This window comes from Myotis brandtii, unplaced genomic scaffold, assembly GCF_000412655.1.
Source record: "Myotis brandtii unplaced genomic scaffold, ASM41265v1 scaffold1384, whole genome shotgun sequence".
NCBI classification, from domain to species: domain Eukaryota; kingdom Metazoa; phylum Chordata; class Mammalia; order Chiroptera; family Vespertilionidae; genus Myotis; species Myotis brandtii.
Window position 1 is genome coordinate 70107 of NW_005354938.1, and position 21417 is coordinate 91523.

General features: G+C 37.8%; 1 protein-coding gene and 1 pseudogene across 2 annotated transcripts in view; one reads left to right on the plus strand and one right to left on the minus strand.

The window, feature by feature from the left end:
* Window positions 1-21417, minus strand: part of NUP205 (nucleoporin 205kDa) — a 78887-nt gene that overhangs the window by 22625 nt on the left and 34845 nt on the right. For both annotated transcript variants that reach the window (XM_005860687.2, XM_014535135.1), the window contains exons 20-32: window positions 20873-20954; window positions 20415-20579; window positions 19707-19831; window positions 11979-12093; window positions 9492-9641; window positions 8381-8452; window positions 7874-8031; window positions 7047-7127; window positions 6092-6283; window positions 4666-4930; window positions 4473-4571; window positions 1713-1861; window positions 670-861 (exon numbers count right to left, since the gene is read on the minus strand). In XM_005860687.2, coding sequence (XP_005860749.1) covers window positions 670-861; window positions 1713-1861; window positions 4473-4571; window positions 4666-4930; window positions 6092-6283; window positions 7047-7127; window positions 7874-8031; window positions 8381-8452; window positions 9492-9641; window positions 11979-12093; window positions 19707-19831; window positions 20415-20579; window positions 20873-20954 — 1845 coding nt within the window. The remainder of the gene's footprint in view (window positions 1-669; window positions 862-1712; window positions 1862-4472; window positions 4572-4665; window positions 4931-6091; window positions 6284-7046; window positions 7128-7873; window positions 8032-8380; window positions 8453-9491; window positions 9642-11978; window positions 12094-19706; window positions 19832-20414; window positions 20580-20872; window positions 20955-21417) is intronic.
* Window positions 13277-15749, plus strand: LOC102254942 (annotated as a pseudogene).

The window sequence follows — 21417 nt, forward strand, 5'->3', positions numbered from 1 at the left end:
CCTAAGCCAGCAGGTGGACATCCTCCAAGGGGTCCCAGACTGCAAGAGGGCATAGGCCGGGCTGAGGGACCCCCCCCCCCGGGCGCACAAATTTTTGTGCCCCGGGCCTCTAGTACTTGAATAAATGAACAGAGGAGTGAGAAAAAGTTAATAAAAAACCTAAGACTTTAGTGCTTCTATTATTGTGACCCTGTAATATTTTTAAGCAGTCAGAAACAGAGAAAACCGATTTGGAGTAAAGGAAATGATGAATTATAGACTGCACAGAGAATCCTGCATCTAAAGTAGAACTAGCACATCTACATTGGAATGAATGTTCAGGAGGCAACTGCTATGCCAGAATCTTGTCCTGGAAGGACAACTTGGCTGCCTGCCCTCCTCACAGCACTGAGTGGCACATCTTTCGCCACCACCAGCAATGTGAGTAGGCAGCAGTCCCATTATCCAACTAACCCTCTCAGGAACATTTCAAATCAACTTTGGCATGCTTAGGAGATACATTTCTAGCATATGTCACCAAATTTAAAACTCCTTAGAATGATTCTGGATTACATGATAGAAATATTCCAAATACGTAGTATACTATTCTACATTAACGTTCTTGACTACATCTATCCCCGCAAGAGGAAACGAACGGTGATCTAACTTCAAATGAATATAAAGCCTTACCATTTTGGATTCATAAGTATAAAGAGCTTTTAAAAGTGGCGGTTGTGGTGTGAGTAAGCTCTGCAAAGTATGGTCATCTTCCACCAAGCTGTCCACAAGCACCTTCAAATAGCCACTGTTGGACAGGTACAGAAGCCACTGCTGCTGCTTGTCCACCGAGACGATCCGATCGAGCAGAGCCAGCGCCAGCATCTGAAGATAAATCGAAATGCAAGACATGGAGGAGGCTACCAAACTTGAAGACAGAAATGGCCTTCATCTGGAAATACTCAGAACCTTTCTTACAAGGAAGATCATTGCTTGCAATAAAACTTTCTTATTTTTTTTTTTTTTGAGAAATTGTAAGATATATATACAAAATCTCGATTGATTAATAAAAGGAAAATTTTCAGGATAAAGTTTTTTTTCTGAAACAAAACCTAATACATTAAAATAATGGCATTTAATATATTTCAGCATAATCTAAACATTACTTGTTAGAGCAAAGATTTTTTTAAATAGCTTTTTTCCCCTATCATAAAATTTTACACATTCATTATAGAAAAGTATACAGAAAATACATAGTTTGATAAATACAGTTAATCCATTTTGGTCTATCTCCTCCTCGTCTTTTTCCTACGCATAAGAACACAAGCATTTTTTAAAATATAACTGAGAATTTACTACAGTCTATATTTTACGCACTTCTTAAAATCCTGTCTCCCATGGTTTTCAACATGATTCATATACTACATAATTTTCCACTAGCAGAAAGTTGTCTGCACCATCTCTATTGTTTCTACTCATGTCAGGCCAACCTCAAAATCAGCAAAAAGATTAATCTGAGGGAAAATTCTGGACTAATTGAGATTCTAAACAGAATTAAACAAAACATATGACTAAACAAAATAGAAATTCCAAATTATAGCAAGTAAGCAAATTCACTAATACACTGTAGAAAATAATTCTCAATATATAACATACATTTAAAAAGTTGAATCAGTTTATTCATTAACAAGTAAAAATATGTACTCAATTATAATACTAAACAGGAGCTACTATACCCTTCCAATCTCATGACCGTCACAGGCATCTCGACAGACCACTTCCATGAGGGCAGCACCGTAGCTCTCAATGATGGCTATGTTTTCTCTCTGTAATTTACTAAACACGTCTTCAGGGGCTGTCAACCTTTCCCACATGGTTTTTTTGGCTAAAAGAGTTACAACAGAAAAAGTTAAAACACTCCAATTTGATCACTGAATCATTACACTTCATGCACAACATGCTGGTAGGTATTATCTGTTAAACTACAATAAGGAAAAATTAAAAGACAAAAATATGATGGTGTGAGGTGTTAAGGTCAAGAGAAAAAACATTCAAGAGAAACAAATGGAGAAAACTTAAAACTGAATTCTGATTCTCATATCTGCCAGATAAGCAAGTTATTTCGTCTCTGTAAGTCAGATTCCTTTTACACAAAATAAGGTAAATGGCTGCCCAATATATGGTTACATTATAAGCACAGTAAAAGTGGTATGGAAAATAAGTATGTAAGCATTAAAATTCAGTTGTTGTTTTAAAACAAAACAGAAAGTAGGTACAGTGTCTGGCATAAAAGTATGTGCTCAATAAATACTTACTAAATTTAATGTTTCTAATTTAAAACTTAAAAACACTACTACCTAAGGGGAAAAGGTACTTTGCTACTTAAAATAAGTCAGAATAACCAGTAATTATGGCTAAGAAAAAACTAAGTGATGAAATTATTCTAAACATTGATCATTTGAAAATTACAAACAAAAAATTTTCTTTCAGGTCACATTGCTTTACTACAACTTGATAATAATTTATCAAAATCATGATGTAGAGCTCCACCTAGCGGTTAAGTGTTGATTTTGCCAATTCAACTAAATACAAGTTAAAAGAGGAGGAAAATGGGGGAGTTATGTTGCGGGGTAGGGGAGTGGGATCCCCATTCCTATCTCTCACTTAAAAAAAGTTCCTGTTTAAAAAGCTTCTCGGAACTATTCTTTTATTATTAATGACCTTAAAAATATTTGTGTGCATTATTTAAGTGGGTAGGACATTTCTATAAATACATCATTTGGCTATGATTACCTTCTAAGAAAGATAGTACATAAAAATATATAACCAGTAAAGAATAATATGAGATAATCTGGGTCTTATACACAGAGTGGGGTTTTCTGTTTGTTTTTAATATTTTTATTGATTTCAGAAAGGAAGGGAGAGATAGAAACATCAATGATGAGAGAGAATCATCCATTGGCTGCCTCCTGCACGCCCCCTACTGGGGATCGAGCCCGCAACCCAGGCATGTGCCCTTGACCGGAATCGAACCCAGGACCCTTCAGTCTGCAGGCCGACGCTCTATCCACTGAGCCAAACCAGCTAGGGCCACAGAGTGGTTTTTAAGAATCTATGTACAGATCCCTGGCCAGTGTGGCTCGGTTGGTTGAATGTTGTTCCATTGACCAAAAGGTCACTGGTTGTATTTCCAGTCAGGGCACATACCCAGGTTGTGGGTTGGATTCCTAGTCAGGGTTGGATCCCCTACAGGAGGCAAGAGATCAGACTGATGTTTCTCACATAAATGTCTCTCTTTCTCTCTCTCTCTTTCCCCTTTCCTCTCTCTCTAAAAAATCAATGAAAATGTATTAAAAAAAAAAAAAAAAAAAAAGAATGTGTGTACAAAATGAGAAACACTCCTAAGGATTCTTAGAAGGGCACAAGGAGCCCATTATCCAAAGGTGCTTATAATAAGTTCCTAAATAGCAGAATAACTCTGGCATAGAGTAAGTACTATACACTGACTGGTCTGTTGAACTGTCAAAAATATTTTTCATATCTAGAGACCAAAGAATCAGCTTATTACTATTAATTAAAAACACTACATTTTAGAAAGCAACATTTATCAATATTTTAAATATGCATATCTTCTAAACAAGAAATTCTGCTTCTTGCAATTTGTCCAAGAAAAACCTCACATTAGTACAAAAAGACGTATATGCTATAGGTGAGCATGTAAATGGTAGAGGGCTATTCAAGAGAATCTATTAAAAGAAAAATGTGCACACTCTTGTCATGAAATTCCACCATGAATTCTTCTTCTTTTTTTTTTTTTTAAATATATTTTATTGATTTTTTTACAGAGAGGAAGGGAGAGAGATAGAGAGTTAGAAACATCGATGAGAGAGAAACATTGATCAGCTGCCTCCTGCACATCTCCCACCGGGGATGTGCCCACAACCCAGGTACATGCCCTTGACCGGAATCGAACCTGGGACCTTTCAGTCCGCAGGCCGACGCTCTATCCACTGAGCCAAACCGGCTTCGGCGAATTATTCTTCTTGAAAAATACATAAGCATATAAAAGACTATTTGAGGCAACATTTTTTATAGTAAAATTAGAAATAATGCAAATACCTATGAATAAAGCAAATTGTAAAATAATGTTACTTCCATGCTTTGGAAAAACAGCCATTTTAAAAGGCTCACCTATATGTGTAGTGGGCTGCACAACAAAAGAGGAATGAGGGTGCACACACCACAGCACGTTGTTCAGTGAACCGGGGGCAGGACAGCGAGTTAAAACATAAGCTAGGGTTGTGTTCGAGGGTTTGTTTTCACAGACTACCTTCAGAATTTTAGAAAACTAACCATTCTTCTCTATTTTAGAGTAAGCCTTTAAATGATCCCATACAGACTTATTACAGCTTTGCTTAGACAAAAGATGGAAAAGTGATTTTTAAAAATTTAACAAATCCTAAAACAGAATAGATTGGAGATCTATCTAATTCTACCTGCTTCTAAGGTGTCCGGTTCATCAGGTCTCTGTGCAATCTGTAGGTAATAAAGCAGAGAGCCATACAAGTGTGTCCTCACTCGCTGGAACCCACCACCTAGGGATACACAGTAAAGTAAAAACCTTTTTTCAAACTCAAGTTAAAACAAATACAAAAGCTATAATTTATAGAAAATTTCGATGAAAAAAACCTGTTTTCAAAATGAAGTCTAACAGTTTCTTCAAAATGATGTGAAGTGAAGAATCTCCAACAGAAGTGAAATCCACCACTGGGTTCTGTGCTGGAGGGGAGGTGAAAGAGCTATCAAGCATAAAAGCGTAATGGGCTTCTCCGAGTCCCGAGGCTAATGGCTGCTTCTGCTCCGTGCGCACAGCTTGGCTTAGGTGGGCGGTCAGGGTGAACACAGCACCTGCTACCACTGGCATTAACTCCTGTGCTGCCTCATCATCCAGTATCTTAAAGTAGAAAGACAAGTCAGAGTGAGGACCCTGCTTTCAGCTACAGTCATTAATATATTTTATATATGCTTAGCTTTTCAACTACCATAAGAATATAAGAATAGCATTACACTGTTCCAGGAAAATAAAAGCTAATAAACAGAGAGAAACACATGTTTTTAACCAGAAGGGATTCCTTTTAATTCCCTGGGAGGTTTTTAATGGCAAATCACATAAATGGCCTCACCACTAGTGTCCTATTCAGTAGGTCTGGTGTAAAATTTGTCCATATGGATTTTTTAAAAACTCCCTAGATCAGTGGTCAGCAAACTCATTAGTCAACAGAGCCAAATATCAACAGTACAACGATTGAAATTTCTTTTGAGAGCCAAATTTTTTAAACTTAAACTATATAGGTAGGTACACTGTTATTAACTTAATTAGGGTACTCCTGCCGAAACTGGTTTGGCTCAGTGGATAGAACGTTGGCCTGCGGACTGAAAGGTCCCAGGTTCGATTCCGGTCAAGGGCATGCACCTTGGTTGCGTGTGCAGGAGGCAGATGATCGATGTTTCTAACTCTCTATCTCTCTCCCTTCCTCTCTGTAAAAAATCAATAAAATATATTTAAAAAAAGAAAAAAAGATTTCAAGACTTCTCTATGGGCATCCAAGATCCAGTCCATGTGCTTATTTATAAAAAAAATAAAAAAAAAAAATTAGGGTACTCCTAAGGCTTAGGAAGAGCCACACTCAAGGGGCCAAAGAGCCGCATGTGGCTCGCGAGCCGCAGTTTGCCGACTACGGCCCTAGATAATTCTGATACACACTGTGGTTCAGAGCAACTACTATACAGAATTAATACCTTTCTCAAAGAAAGTCTTAACATTGGTATTGCGCAATTCTACCTAATCCTAATCTAAAACTTAAAAAAAAAGAGTTTGGCAAACTATCTATAATAATAAAAGCGTAATATGCTAATTAGACCAGACGTCCTTCCAGATGAAGCCAGGCCTGCGAGGGAAGCCCGGGTCCTGGGTGCCTGCCAGCAGCCAGAGGGAAGCCAATGCTGGCAGCCGGAGGAAGGAAGGCCTACTCTTGCACAAATTTCATGCATCGGGCCTCTAGTATGTATATAAACATTTGTTCAGCAGTCTGAACTAATTCAGGAAGTATGTCACCTTATCATGCACATCTTGTAAAATATCACGAATGATCAGTTGTCGGTCCTCTGTCTGAATGAGGTCCTGGGGACAAGCTGTCAGTATAATTTCGACCAGCTGCCTCCATGACTCCAGCACATGCCGTTTTGCATGAAGACACTGCAACAACTTGTTTCTTGCTACCACATACTGAAGTATGGTGCTGATTTCCTAAAGCCAGAGAAATTGAATTACAAGGTTAACACATGGCAAATACAATCTTTTACCAACAGGTTCCTATTTTCTTACAGTCAGGTAATCTGAAAACATTTATAGAATATTTTGCAAACTTTCTACATGTATGCCAGTCAGCAGACAACTTTCCACGTTATATTGGTGGCCAGTGCTATGAAAAACAATATATATGGCTGTGTGTGTGTATGCGGCTGTGTGTGTGTAAGGCAGGGAGCAAAGGTGGTAGAGGTGGAAATCAGCTTTTTTATAACCCCATCTTCTTTCTCTTTGCAACTATCTACTTAAACTAAATCTGGAGCACTAGAGTTACCTAAAACCCAAGTTCAGTGGCATGTTTCCTTGTCATGTCTTTTATTTCTTATTTCTTGCTTTTGTCTAGCCAACTGTTTCCATGTATGTGGTTCTTCCCATCTGACCTCTTACCCACAAATCCCCACTTGTGACAACAAATGACTCTCTCCTCCCTCACTGATAGGGAGCAAGTGGTCTAATATACAACACGAACGAGCTGCAAATCCTTAACTGGCCTACCAGAAAAAATGTTACTTACTCTGGCATCCAGACATTAGCTTTAGTTCAGTTCATAAAAGTTATAAAGTAAAAAAAGGAAAGATTCCATTAAAGTTAAAATTTTAAGTAATTTACTAATTGATGAACTACAAGTCCATTTATTGGGTTGTCTTCTAACTGGCAATTTAAGAAGTTAAAAGTTTAAAGCGAACAGACTCAACAGGCTTACCTCCATTAGCAGAGGTCTCTGTCCTATGGCTGCCATACCCTGAAGGGCATTTACTTCAGCTACGAGAACTCTATGAAGAAGCTATGGAAGGAGGTAAAGAGAGAAAAATAAGACTGTTTCAGACACTGGTAGAACAGTAACCCCTAGCAATTCCTATAAGCTGCCCTAGGGGGGAAACTCGCAGACACCCTTATACAATCTAACTGTGGCACCGTCCGGTCTCCAGTCAGAAACATCAGGTACCCCTCACATTTGAGAGTGGCACCAAAGAGCCTGCCCTGGTTATCCTCCTACTAGTGAGGTCAATACCATTTACCTGGCAGAAAGTTAAAGAGTTAAAACCACTCCATAGCAGGGGGCAGGGATGAGAAAGATAAAGATGATAAAGATTATAAAATAATAACAATGCATGCTGCCTAACTATTATAAATAAGAATTTGACTGATAAATTAGCTTATTTGTTTAATCCTCTATATCTACATTATAGATCTATTCCTCAACTTTAGACCTATATTCACAAAATGCAATTTGTGACAGATGAATATAAATATACTATAAATCCAATAACATTTTAAATAAAGTTTTTAAAGTATATATTAAAAAACCACACACTCCATGTTATAACTGGACAGCATGACTACTAAGAGAAAGGTGATGAGGAACTTTTTAAACAGGTAAAGGTAATGTGCTCTATTCAGTTTGATTTTCCAGCTATTTGAAAACTAAAAACCACAGTCCAATAAAACAGTATCTCTATCAGAAAACAATTGCATGATTGTATTTTTGTCTGATTATTCAGTCTGCACACACTTGAAAGTCATCCTCACCTTGACATTGCAGACTGTCTGTCCCCGTAAATTCTTGTGTTCACAGTTTGCTATAACTTGTTCAATCTGGACCCGATCAAAGAAATCCAATTGCAAAGGCTCAGGAATCTCCTGACTGAAGTCAATCGAGTCAAGAATACTTAAAATTTTTCGACGTACTGGAAATAATAAAAAGTAGTTCAAGTTTACTTGGGACACTGAGGAGAAGAGCAAACCACCATACTCAAATCAAAGCTAGTGAGTGCTAAGTTCAAAAAGGACATCAGTCTAGAAAATGAAATCTAGAAAGTTAAATAAAACTTAATTTTATTTTTAATACATCCATTTGCAAAAATACTTTTTTCCCATCCTATCATCCTATTTATAACATATTTTGGATGACAATCCTTTATACAGCTTTTCTATACCAGTTAAGAATTTGAGGACATGGGCATAATAATTGTTTCTAGAAATTTTAAGCAATTTAATATATACCTATAAATTTATCATGAATTCAAAAGACTTTACCTTTTGTAGTCGTGTCAAAATGAAGGAACCCAGAGACAGACCTATTTTCATCTTCTAGTCCTCCTTCACCATCTGTTGGAGCATCAGTAACAACAGATCAGAAAAAGAACAACATACTTGTAAACTTTATTTGAAAATAACAAGCATAAAGTATTTTATTTCTAGGTCATTGTTTCTAGGTCAAAGAGCCCTTTGCAAACAGATAATTAAAATGCAAAGATGATGAGGACTTACCAACAACATTCCTCTAATTCTTTCTGTCCCTCTGGGATCCACTTCACAATTGTAAAGAGGATACTCAGAACTCCACAAGAGGCAGGACCCAATCATGCCCAAGAGATGATTAGAAAAGCTTATGCTTAATTTGCAAATATAATACTTATTAAGATATGTTGGGTCTCCCAGCCAGCATGGCTCAGTGGCTGAGCATTGACCTATGAACCAGGAGATCACATGCCCAGGTTGGGAGCTCGAACCCCAGAGGGGGGCATGTGGGAAGCAGCTGGTTAGTGATTCTCTCTCATCATTGATGTTTCTGTCTCTCTCTCCCTTTCCTTTCCTCTTTGAAATCAATCTATATATATAAAAGCCTAAGCAACTGGATGACCAAATGACCAGTGGACCAGTCGCTATGACGCACACTGACCACCAGGGGACAGATGCTCAATGCACAGATAGGGCTCCCGCCTGTCTGGATCGGGCCTGCGGGGATTGGGCCGAAACCGGCTATCTGACATCCCCCGAGGGGTCCTGGATTGCGAGAGTGCACAGGCCAGGCCGAGGGACCCTACTGGTGCACGGATGGGCCTCTAGTAAAAATATACATTTTTTAAAATACCTTGGATCCTGCTGGCTCTGTGGACAAACTCCACTGAATATTTGTGTATGTGATTAGAGCAAAATTTGTATGCTTCAAACAATAATAAAATGACAATTATGAGATGATTTTCAAATTTTGTGTTTTAAGGGAAAAAATTCTGTGTTTTAAGCAAGGTGGAAAGAACTTGCTTGGCCTATAATCACATATTAAGCACAAGATTCAGATTTGTTGTCGCATTCACTCAGACCAGTCAGCAGCACAATAAAGCAATGCCAACATTCACATGTTCACCTGAGTATGGTTTCACTGGCATGTCATCCAGCAAGAGGTGTAGGAGCCTCTGGGTATGTGACCGCTGACGATTCAGAGACGTTACCCTTAGTTCTATGCAGGCAGTCTTCATCAGCCATGACATTTGGTTCAACATAGATATTTCATATTCTGGAAATTAAATACATAAGTTTAGTTTCCCAGAAAAATAATACAAGATCAGAACAGACCTAAATTCCATAACTTCTCAGATATATTCCCATGTAACATAGTTAATTTATGAAAGTTGGCAACACAATAATTTATCACTCTGTATCATTAAAAAAGAAAAAACAGATGCGACAGGAGAAAAAAATAAGGTTGTACATATTTATAAAAGATGACCAAAAGCAAATGAAGAATAGAAGAATCAAGTTTCTATTACCAGGATGATTTCATACAAATCTACAGAATTCTGAGTCTGTCACATTTGGTATTAACATAGAACGTAATACTTTAAAAAAATTCTCAAACATATACAAATACTTTTTAAATGAAATATATTAAAAAAACTATCATAGTTTGATTTTTATTTCACAAAAATACATTTTAAAACTTAAAATTAATTTAGATTGTATAACTTTATGAGATCTCTTAAGATAACCCAGGACATTTGGTTGAACATAAAATTAGACTTGTGCTTTCCACCGCAGCAGCCGTTAAAGAACAGCAGCCACAGCTCTGGCTCTGCACTGCCCCATGGCGTGGGCCTCAACAAGGGCCACAAGGGGACCAAGAACATGAGCCAGCCGAGGCACAGCCGCCACTGCGGACGCCTCACCAAGCCACCAAGTCTGTGTGGGACATGATCCGAGAGGTGTGGGTTTCACTCCTTATGAGCAGAGTGCCATGGAGCAGCTCCTGGTCTCCAAAAACAAGTGGGTCCTCAAGTTCATCAAGAAAAGTGTGGGGACACACATCCGAAAAGCGGATGCCAAGAAGGATTAGCCTCCTCCCTGCTCTGTGCATAGTAAAACTTTTACCAAAAAAAACCCATGTAAGTAGGGTTGATAATCACTTATATAGGTTTTTGATTCCAGTATTATTTTAATATGCCTGGTTTTGAAGTCCTAAATTGTGGCAATATAAACATAAAACACACCAAACACTATTACTGCTGCTGCTGCTACTACTACTACTAATAATAATAATGGGCAACACTAGATCAATTTTTTAAAAACAGATATCATAATAGGCAAGATTAAGTTTTCGTTCTAATTAAGCATAAAAGGTTTTTAAAAAGCTTCTTAAATAAACAAAAAATCTTAGAACTAAAAATAAGATAGATACACTTATGAAAATAAAGTGAAAAATATTTTGCCATTGGATAATTCGCAACGGTCTCTCACATCATCACTCTAAAAAGTGGTTTGGCTCAGTGAATAGAGTGCCGACCTGTGGACTAAAGGGTCCTGGGTTCGATTCCAGTCAAGGGCACATGCCCAGGTTGTGGGCTTGATCCCCAGTAGGGGGCGTGCAAAAGGCAGACGATCAATGATCCTCATCATTGATGTTTCTCTCTCTCTCCGTCTCCCTTCCTCTTTGAAATCAATAAAAATATATTTTAAAGAAAGGAAATTAGAAGCTTATAATTACTAATAATGAAAATTTATTATGAAATCAGTGATTGTGGATTTCCTAAAACACAAAGATGATACCTCATAAACTTTAAAACTAAACAGATCATCGCTGTGTGGCTATAATATAAATTCAAAAAATTATTAAAAATCAATCAAAAAGAAAATTATGTAATATAGAATTCTATAAAGCATGGGTTAGCCTGGGATAATTGTGTTGGTCAGGTCAATAAACTAAGTTATAAATAGTTTCCATCATAATTAGTTTTCTATTTTTCATTTCAAGACCTAATTAGTTTCAATATATACACATGAAACAAAAACCAGATTTTTATAAAACAATTTTTACTAAAAAAATCTAAATTTCCAGAATTTTCTCATATAAATATTTTCTTAGCCTTCAAATACAATTTTAAAATTTTATTTATTAGGAAAATGATCTGACAGGTTATTTTTTTCCAATATTAAATGTCTTAAAATGTTTTCATTGATTATTTGAGAGAGAGAGGAATGGAGAGGCATAGAGAGATAGAAACATTGATGAGAGAGGAACATTATAGATCGGCTGCCTCCTGCAATGCCCCCTACTAGTGACTGAGCCTGCAACCCGGGCATGTGCCCTGATCAGGAATCAAACTGTGACCTCCTGGTTCATAGGTCGATGCTCAACCACTGAACCACTCCAGCTGGGCTGACAGGCTATTTTTTAAAATAATTTTGTGCTAGCAGTTAAAACATTGATCTTAGCACAAATTACAAAAGCAACCCAAAGTAACAAGCAAGTAGCAAAAAGAACACAGAATTCCACAACTGTAACTACAACCCCAAAACGTTACATAAGTAAAACCACTCAACATGGACTTCGCAAATTTAAGGAAAAATAATGTCCTACCTTTGTTAGAAAAAGGTAAATGTTGCAACTGAGAAAATAAGAAGTCCTGGCTGGTTCTCAAGTATCTCATAGTAGGACCAGATGTATCAGAGCACGCACATAACTGATATATCACCTTAAAAATGAAAATAGGAGAATCCCCAAGTCAGTGTTTTGTTTTGTTATACATCTTAAGATAAAATGTAAGCTTAGATCAAGTGGAAACTAAGATCCGTCAACAACTCAAGCAAAATGGATAAACACAAGCATAAAACTTGGAAGCTCAGAGTTATAAGCAGTCTTTAGCACCTTAACTAAAAATGATACATTAAGATACAATTGAGTGATGAAGACATTACTATAGGACTAATCTTGAAATCACTCTAAATATATTTATTAATATATATAGGTAATTAACAATTTTTAGTATTTTAACTATTAATAGTAGCAAATTACTTGGAAGTAACTTCTGAAAACCAGTTATTTTATCCCAACCTCCTAGGAAGATAATAAATTTACCAGAATTGAAGCAATGGAAAAATTACAAAGATCTACAGATTCAACTAAATAGCAAATATAAACTCTAAATAAAAATTTAACAGAAAATAATTGAGTAAGGAATAAATGCTTTTATATCAAATATAAGAAAAAGTGAATAGCTATAAAACATATAAAGATCTCCATTAAAAATATGAATATCATCAAGAGATCCAAATAGATAAAATGGCAAAAAACATTTTGCATGAGAAAAAAATAAAAATAGCCAGTAACTGAAGAAAAATGTTCACCCTTTTCAGTAATTTGAAAACAGTAAGGCAATAATAAGATAGGCCTCTACTGAAAATCAGCAACACTTTTAAATGCAAAAAGCAAATCCCAGTATTTGGCAAAATGGTTGTGAAGACTTTCATTCATGAATAATTCATTTTATAAATATTTATTAAATGCTTTCTGTATACCAGGCACCATTTAAGAACCCTAATTGTTATGATTACTTCAGAATTAAAATCTGAAGTCATAAAACTATTCATGTTCTTTGACCCAACACAGTCTATCCTCATTATTTGCAGTCTGCACTTGCAAATTCATCTACATGCAAAGACTTATTTGTAACTCCAAAACCAATACTCGCATGCTTTTGCGGTCATTCATGGAAAGGCACCAAGCAGCAAAAAACTTGAGTCGCCTAGTTTCCATGCTCTCAGCTGAGACTGAACAGAGCAATGCTCTGCCTTCTCATTTCAGTTCTCATGCTATGAACAAATGTCCTTCCCCTAGTACTCTGTTTTGTGCGTTTAGTTAGTGATTTTCCTGGTAAAATGGCCCCTAAGCATAGTGCTGGAGTGCTGTGTGGTGTTCCTAAGGGCAAAAAGGCTGTGCTGTGCCTTACAGAGAAGTTACAGGTGCTGGGTAAGCTTCCTTCAGGCATGAGTTATAGTGCTGCTGGCTGGGAGTTCAATGTTAATGAGTTAACAGTAAGTGCATATGAAAGTGTACATGTAAACAGAAACACACATAAAACAAAGTTATTCATCGGTTGACAAAAATGTTGAGACCAGGGGCTTGCAAGATTCTGACCCTGTTTTCCCTAGGAGCAATGGTTCAGTATTAGCCAAATCAGTGTTCACTGTAAATACATAAAACAAATTGATACTTGACTGTAAATCCATATCTAGAAATATATTCTTAATAATACAAAGCAGAGGGAAAAAAACTGTAAACAACCAAAATGTGATTTACATCGTAGCTGCATAGTAAGTTTATACACCAAGAGAATAACCAAATAAACAGTATGTGTACACAAGGAAAAAGAAAGGAACACAAGGTAAAAAATAATCCTGTTGAACATGTATTCTTGTTTTTCAAACAGCCTTGACATTGTTTAATGCTCTATAAACAAATGAAAATTTGATAAGCTAATTTGAACTTCTCACACAAAACAAAACAAAAACCAGTTATTTGTATTAAATGGCCAGTTAAGAAGATATAGGAACAGATCCTTAAAGATGTGGGAGAGGTAATACTGTTACAGGGAGAAGGACACGAAAAGTGAGTCCTCACAGCAAGGCCAGGTAGGAAAAATCTCCATCCTTAAAAAGAACAGAGCAGCCACCTGCTTCGCCAACAGCTGCTCCTGGGTTTCAGCTGCCCACATCCCCAAGGTTCTCTGAACCAGCTTCCAAATGCACCAGCAAGTCAAAATGCGGTACCCGCCCCCCAAGCTAAGCCCTCCAACCCCAGTAACCACTAAGTATTCTTTGGGAGGCAAGTGAATTGTTTAAATTATCTTAGAATTGTTTGCAGATATTGCACCCAAAACTGCAGAAAATTTTCAGGCATTGTGTACAGAAGAAAAAGGCATTGGCCTCATCACTGGGAAACCTCTCTGTTTCAAAGGATGCCCATTTCATTGAATTATTAAGACATTTATGATTCAGGGTGGAAACCTCTCAAATCAGAATGGGACAAGTGGAAAAAGTATTTAGGGTGAAAATTTTATAGATAAAAATTGATATTATAGGCATGGCAAATGCAGGCTGCAGCACAAATGGTTCTCAGCTCTTTATCACAACAGTTCCAACTCCTCATTTGGACGGGAGGCATGGTATTTAGCCAAGTAATTAAAGGAATGGGTGTGGCAACAATTCTGGAAAATGTAGAAATGAAAAGTGAAAAACCTGCCAAATTGTACATTATTGCAGAATGCAGAAAATTGAAGGAAGGAGATGACTGGGGAACATTCCCAAAAGATGGCTCTGGTGACAGTCATTCAGATTTCCCCAAGGATGCAGGTACAGATTTAAAAGACGTAGATAAAATATCATTAATAACAGAAGACTTAAAAAAAACACTGGGACAATATACAGGTGATGTATTATAAAACTGTACACCCGAAACCTATCTACACGAATAAAAGACAAAGATGCTAATTGACCGTACTTCACTATGCCCATCAGCCAATCAGAAGAGTATGCAAATTAACCCAACAAAGATGGCCCTTAAATTTGCATACTGCAGGTGGGGCGGGCAGCGTGAGACACTGCCCCCGGGATCCAGGCCTCGGATCCCTGACCCGGCGAGGCAGAGCTGGTGGCAGAGAAGGAAGGGAGCTGAGGGTGAAGTGGCGAAGGGAGGGAGCGAGGCAGTGGAGAAGGGAGCGAAGCCTGCCTCGGTGGGCTTCACTCCCTTCTATGCTTCGCTCCGGTCTCAGGAAGCCCTATTCTTGCAGGAATGGGCGAGAGGAAGTCCTATTCTTGCAGGAATCTTCCTGCAATGGGCCTCTAGTGTAATTATATTAACCAATGTCATCCCAATAAAGTCAATAAAGAAAGGAAAACATTAGAAATATTTGTTTCAATCCAGAATTGGGAGATAGCCATTAAAAAATATACAAAAGTTTTAAGATATGTGGAAGGTTCAAAGGCTGTTACTGAGAAAGCAGAAAGATCGAAGCTGCAACTTGTAGCTTTAAGCTGCATGCCGAACACTGGTGCTTATAAACTGAAGATATCAAATTGGCAGGGAGCAACTGACAGTTGTTTGGAGGCTCTTGAAATAGACCCATCAAATAACAAAGCTCTGTACTATAGAGCTCAAGGATTAAAAGAATACAATCAAGCATTGGCTGCTCTTAAGAAAACTCAGGAAATAGCACCAAAAGATAAAGCTATGCAGGCAGAATTGCTGCAAGTCCAACAAAAGATAAAAGCACAGAAAGAAGGGAGCATATGCAAAAATGTTGGCTTAATAAGAAATTCAGTTTTGCTTAAATATTACATATTGACTGTATAAAAGCAATAAGAAAATGTAAGGGGGTTGTCTAGTATATATGATCCCTAATGGATTGTCTTTGATACTTCAGTTCCCCATTGCTTACAGTTTAAAAATACTAATATGGGTTTGCTCTTAATAAAAGTATTACAAAGTAAAAAAATAAAAAAATAAGAAGAGAGCATAGGCACAAGGCTCAGTCTCGACTTTTTCACCCAGAAAGCCTTATATTGTTGGATGATGAAGGTATTGATAAGGCCCAAATATTTCACTTTGCTACAGATTTATTTAAACAAAGAAGCTCTCTTTAGATGTTTGACTTTTAAGCATAAACCTACGGGTAAAGGAAGCATCTTTCATTAAAAATGGACCAGTTAACATGCAAATCCTGGCTCAGCAGGTCTGGAGTGGGGCCTGAGCTTCTGCATGAACAAGCTCCCATGTGGTGATGCTGTCGATGCTGGACCACGTTTTGAGTAGCAACGTCACAGAACACATGTAATACACTGGCAGGCTGAGGGTATAGACATGTTTTGTTTGGCCAGTACAGTGTTTTAAAACCTGAGGATCTGGCAAACCAGGGCCTGCATTCCAACATGAAAAAGACCAGGGGGACTGGTGCAGCCAATATGGAAGACAGTATGGAGTTTCCTCAAAAAACTAAAAATGGAACTCCCATTTGACCCTGTGATCCCACTTCTAGGAATATATCCCAAGAAACCAGAAACACCAATCAGAAAGGATATATGCACCCATATGTTCATAGCAGCACAATTCACCATAGCTAAGATCTGGAAACAGCCTAAGTGCCCATCAGTAGATGAATGGATTATTCACTATGCCCATCAGCCAATCAGAAGAGTATGCAAATTAACCCAACAAAGATGGCCCTTAAATTTGCATACTGCAGGTGGGGCGGGCAGCGTGAGACACTGCCCCCGGGATCCAGGCCTCGGATCCCTGACCCGGCGAGGCAGAGCTGGTGGCAGAGAAGGAAGGGAGCTGAGGGTGAAGTGGCGAAGGGAGGGAGCGAGGCAGTGGAGAAGGGAGCGAAGCCTGCCTCGGTGGGCTTCACTCCCTTCTATGCTTCGCTCCGGTCTCAGGAAGCCCTATTCTTGCAGGAATGGGCGAGAGGAAGTCCTATTCTTGCAGGAATCTTCCTGCAATGGGCCTCTAGTGTAATTATATTAACCAATGTCATCCCAATAAAGTCAATAAAGAAAGGAAAACATTAGAAATATTTGTTTCAATCCAGAATTGGGAGATAGCCATTAAAAAATATACAAAAGTTTTAAGATATGTGGAAGGTTCAAAGGCTGTTACTGAGAAAGCAGAAAGATCGAAGCTGCAACTTGTAGCTTTAAGCTGCATGCCGAACACTGGTGCTTATAAACTGAAGATATCAAATTGGCAGGGAGCAACTGACAGTTGTTTGGAGGCTCTTGAAATAGACCCATCAAATAACAAAGCTCTGTACTATAGAGCTCAAGGATTAAAAGAATACAATCAAGCATTGGCTGCTCTTAAGAAAACTCAGGAAATAGCACCAAAAGATAAAGCTATGCAGGCAGAATTGCTGCAAGTCCAACAAAAGATAAAAGCACAGAAAGAAGGGAGCATATGCAAAAATGTTGGCTTAATAAGAAATTCAGTTTTGCTTAAATATTACATATTGACTGTATAAAAGCAATAAGAAAATGTAAGGGGGTTGTCTAGTATATATGATCCCTAATGGATTGTCTTTGATACTTCAGTTCCCCATTGCTTACAGTTTAAAAATACTAATATGGGTTTGCTCTTAATAAAAGTATTACAAAGTAAAAAAATAAAAAAATAAGAAGAGAGCATAGGCACAAGGCTCAGTCTCGACTTTTTCACCCAGAAAGCCTTATATTGTTGGATGATGAAGGTATTGATAAGGCCCAAATATTTCACTTTGCTACAGATTTATTTAAACAAAGAAGCTCTCTTTAGATGTTTGACTTTTAAGCATAAACCTACGGGTAAAGGAAGCATCTTTCATTAAAAATGGACCAGTTAACATGCAAATCCTGGCTCAGCAGGTCTGGAGTGGGGCCTGAGCTTCTGCATGAACAAGCTCCCATGTGGTGATGCTGTCGATGCTGGACCACGTTTTGAGTAGCAACGTCACAGAACACATGTAATACACTGGCAGGCTGAGGGTATAGACATGTTTTGTTTGGCCAGTACAGTGTTTTAAAACCTGAGGATCTGGCAAACCAGGGCCTGCATTCCAACATGAAAAAGACCAGGGGGACTGGTGCAGCCAATATGGAAGACAGTATGGAGTTTCCTCAAAAAACTAAAAATGGAACTCCCATTTGACCCTGTGATCCCACTTCTAGGAATATATCCCAAGAAACCAGAAACACCAATCAGAAAGGATTTGTGCACCCATATGTTCATAGCAGCACAATTCACCATAGCTAAGATCTGGAAACAGCCTAAGTGCCCATCAGTAGATGAATGGATTAGAAAACTGTGGTACATCTACACAATGGAATACTATGCTGCTGTAAAAAAGAAGGAACTCTTACAATTTGCAACGGCATGGATGGAGCTGGAGAGCATTATGCTAAGTGAAATAAGCCAGTCAATGAAGGAAAAATACCACATGATCTCACTCATTCATGGATAATAAAGACCATTACAAACTTTTGAACAATAATAGATACAGAGGCAGAGCTGCCTCAAACTGATTGTCAAACTGCAGTGGGAAGGCCAGGGAGGGCTGGGGGGCAGGAGGGAGGGGGGTAGGAGATCAACCGAAGGACTTGTGTGCATGCATATAAGCATAACCAATGGACATGGGACACTGGGAGGTAGGGGAGGCCAGGGGATTGTCAAGGGCAGGGGGGGGAAAAAAAAAGGACACATATGTAATACCCTTTGTAATACTTTTAGCAATAAAAAAAAAAAAAAAGACCAGGGGGCTGAGAGCAGGGCAAGTGCTCTCAGCCTATCAGCTTCTCCTCTTCCCTCCCACCTTTATGTCTGATCTGGCTTCAGTCTCTCACTTCGCCTGCCTAACTCCCTCAGCTTACTCAGATGACTAAGCTTACCCATTGCTTCTACCTACATATGACAAATTCTACAACACTGTGCTAAACAAAATGCACATAAAGTTTATGCCCCTACTAAGGAAGAATTAATTTTGATTCAAAGGAAGACCTAGCTGTAGTACTTACAGTGAAAGGCCGTTTGGACAGCCAGAGGATAGAAGAAAATAGTAAAGAATTACAAAATGAAAAACAAAAATATCTATGTCACTAGAAGTTCATGATGCTTTTCTTAGTATGAAAATGTGAATTGGGATGCCACTTAAATTAAGAAACTAGTTGCATCTTATAAAAACTAGCTCTTAAAATGCTTGTGAAATGAATAAATCAAAAATAAACACAAGTCTAAAATACAAGACAGAAGTTTTCACTATAGTTTAAACTTAACACTAGTTTGACTTTCTACCACCTTACATATAACTATAGGGCTGCATAAGTTACATGGTTCTTAAAAAGTGCTTTCACTTACATTCTCATTTAAGCCCTTTCCAAAGATCAAAAATCTTATAGAGAAGTTTCATGGCATGCCCACGGTGTCTTAGCTATTAGGGGCAGAGACGGGAACCAGAAGTCTTCTGACCCAAATCCACTGCTCTCTTCACCAGAAAGAAGCAAAGGGAAACGCAGCATCATTGGCAGTTTCTACACCACCTGGTCAAAATCCATCTCAAAAACCCAATTTCCCCCATTTTTCAAGTGATCAACATACAGTATTTGTAGATCTATAGGATCTTGGGATTTGTGTGTTATCGATTTTATCCATAAATGAAAGGCTGGTCAAACTACCAAATGAATTCATTTCAACTCAGTCTTACTGTTATACTTTCATTGCTGATATATTCAAGCATCTAGTTCAGTTTCTTCTATTAAGTGCTACCAAATGCAGCCCGCTGCATACCTGGTAGCATAGCTCAGCAAGTTGAGGAGATTCTCTCACTGCCACCGGGCCTGTCCTCCCTTCAGTTCCTTTCTCCAAGATGTTTAAGATGGCATGAAGGCACGTCCGAGGGCAACCTAACACTCCTACATGAAACCAAGAGAAAATTCAAATTGTCTTAAAATGTCTGCATTAAAGACCTGAAAATGCCTCTACAAAAGTTAGGTTCCATAAACATCTCCTCTACTATAAACAGCCTTACAAATACTGATACAAAAATTTATAAATACAAATTTTCTAAGGGTTATTAGTTTGTCCAGACTTTTAAGTACTAAAGATTGATCCATCTCTCTACATTATTATTTCTTTCAGTGAATTATCCCATGAGCCCGGCATTCAATAAATGAGTAACTGCCCTAGCCAGTCTGGCTCAGCAGTTAGACTGTTGGCCCTTGGATTGAAGCGTTGCAGGTTCAGTAATGTTCATACCTCAGTTTCAGGCTCAATCTTCAGCCCCATTTGGTGTGTATGTGGGAGGCAATCAATCGATGTATCTCTTTCACATCAATGTTTCCCTCTCTCTCTGTCTTACCCCCTCCCTTCTCTCTCTCTAAAAATCAATGGAAAATATCCTCAGGTGAGGATGAACAAAAATATAAAAATAAAAATTACTAACTTAGCTACATAAATATGAAAAGCAATAAATGCCTATGTATCTTATAGCTCTACCTGGGTCTTGTAGGTTTGTGGTACTGACAGGTTTCTTCAATTCAAAGCCCAATAGGTAGAGAGCAAGACTGGGTGGATTGCGCTCCAGCGAGGTGATGAGAAGATTCAAGATATGGATTCTTGTTTCATGACGAATTCCAGCTAATTTCTTTTCAAATTCTGATCCTTAATGTAAAAATCACAAAACAAAATTATAAAACAATAAAAAGTGAACATTAAGTCAAATTTAAAACCATAAAACTTTTTTCCAAACCTCCATGTTTTCTTTGGTTGCAGTTTACCTGGTTAGCCATCACACTGAGTTCAGATTTGTTAAGAAGTTTCCCAAAAGCCTTATACATTTATGCTAGCAAATTCTCTCAGTTCTCTTATATCATCACTAGACATATAACCAACAGTTTCCTTTATAGGAAGTGTTTATATAAAATAAAAAGTATACATTTTAATCTAGGACTTACCCTCTTCTAGACGCATAAATTCGTCTGTATCTTCACTATCCAAACACTCCACAAATCCAGCCATCAGCTTCTGACTTATACTCTAAAGTCATATGAAGATAAAAGAAATTATAAAGTTTCTAAATATTAGAGAAACTATAATAAACATGATATATATTTATAAACATTTGTATATAAAGAAAGAAAGGCAAATCTGCACCAAGTATTGAGATTTTAGTTACATTTTTAATTAATAGAAAACTCAGTTCCTTAAATTGCCATGAGTTAGCTCTCTATAAAAATAATTAAAGAAACAAAATTTTTAAGTTTACTGAGATTTTAAAAACCTTTATCATTGAAAGTATTACATATGCTCCCCTTTATTCCCCATTGGCCTCCTCTAGCCTACCCCCACCCCAACCCAGACCTTCACCACTCTATTGTCTGTGTCCATGGGTTATGCATATATGCATACAAGTTCATTGGTTGATCTCTTCCCACCCAGTGACTCTCCCCTGCCATCCCTAATTTTCTTTCTCAAAGAATCAAACTAGTTTTTAAAAAAT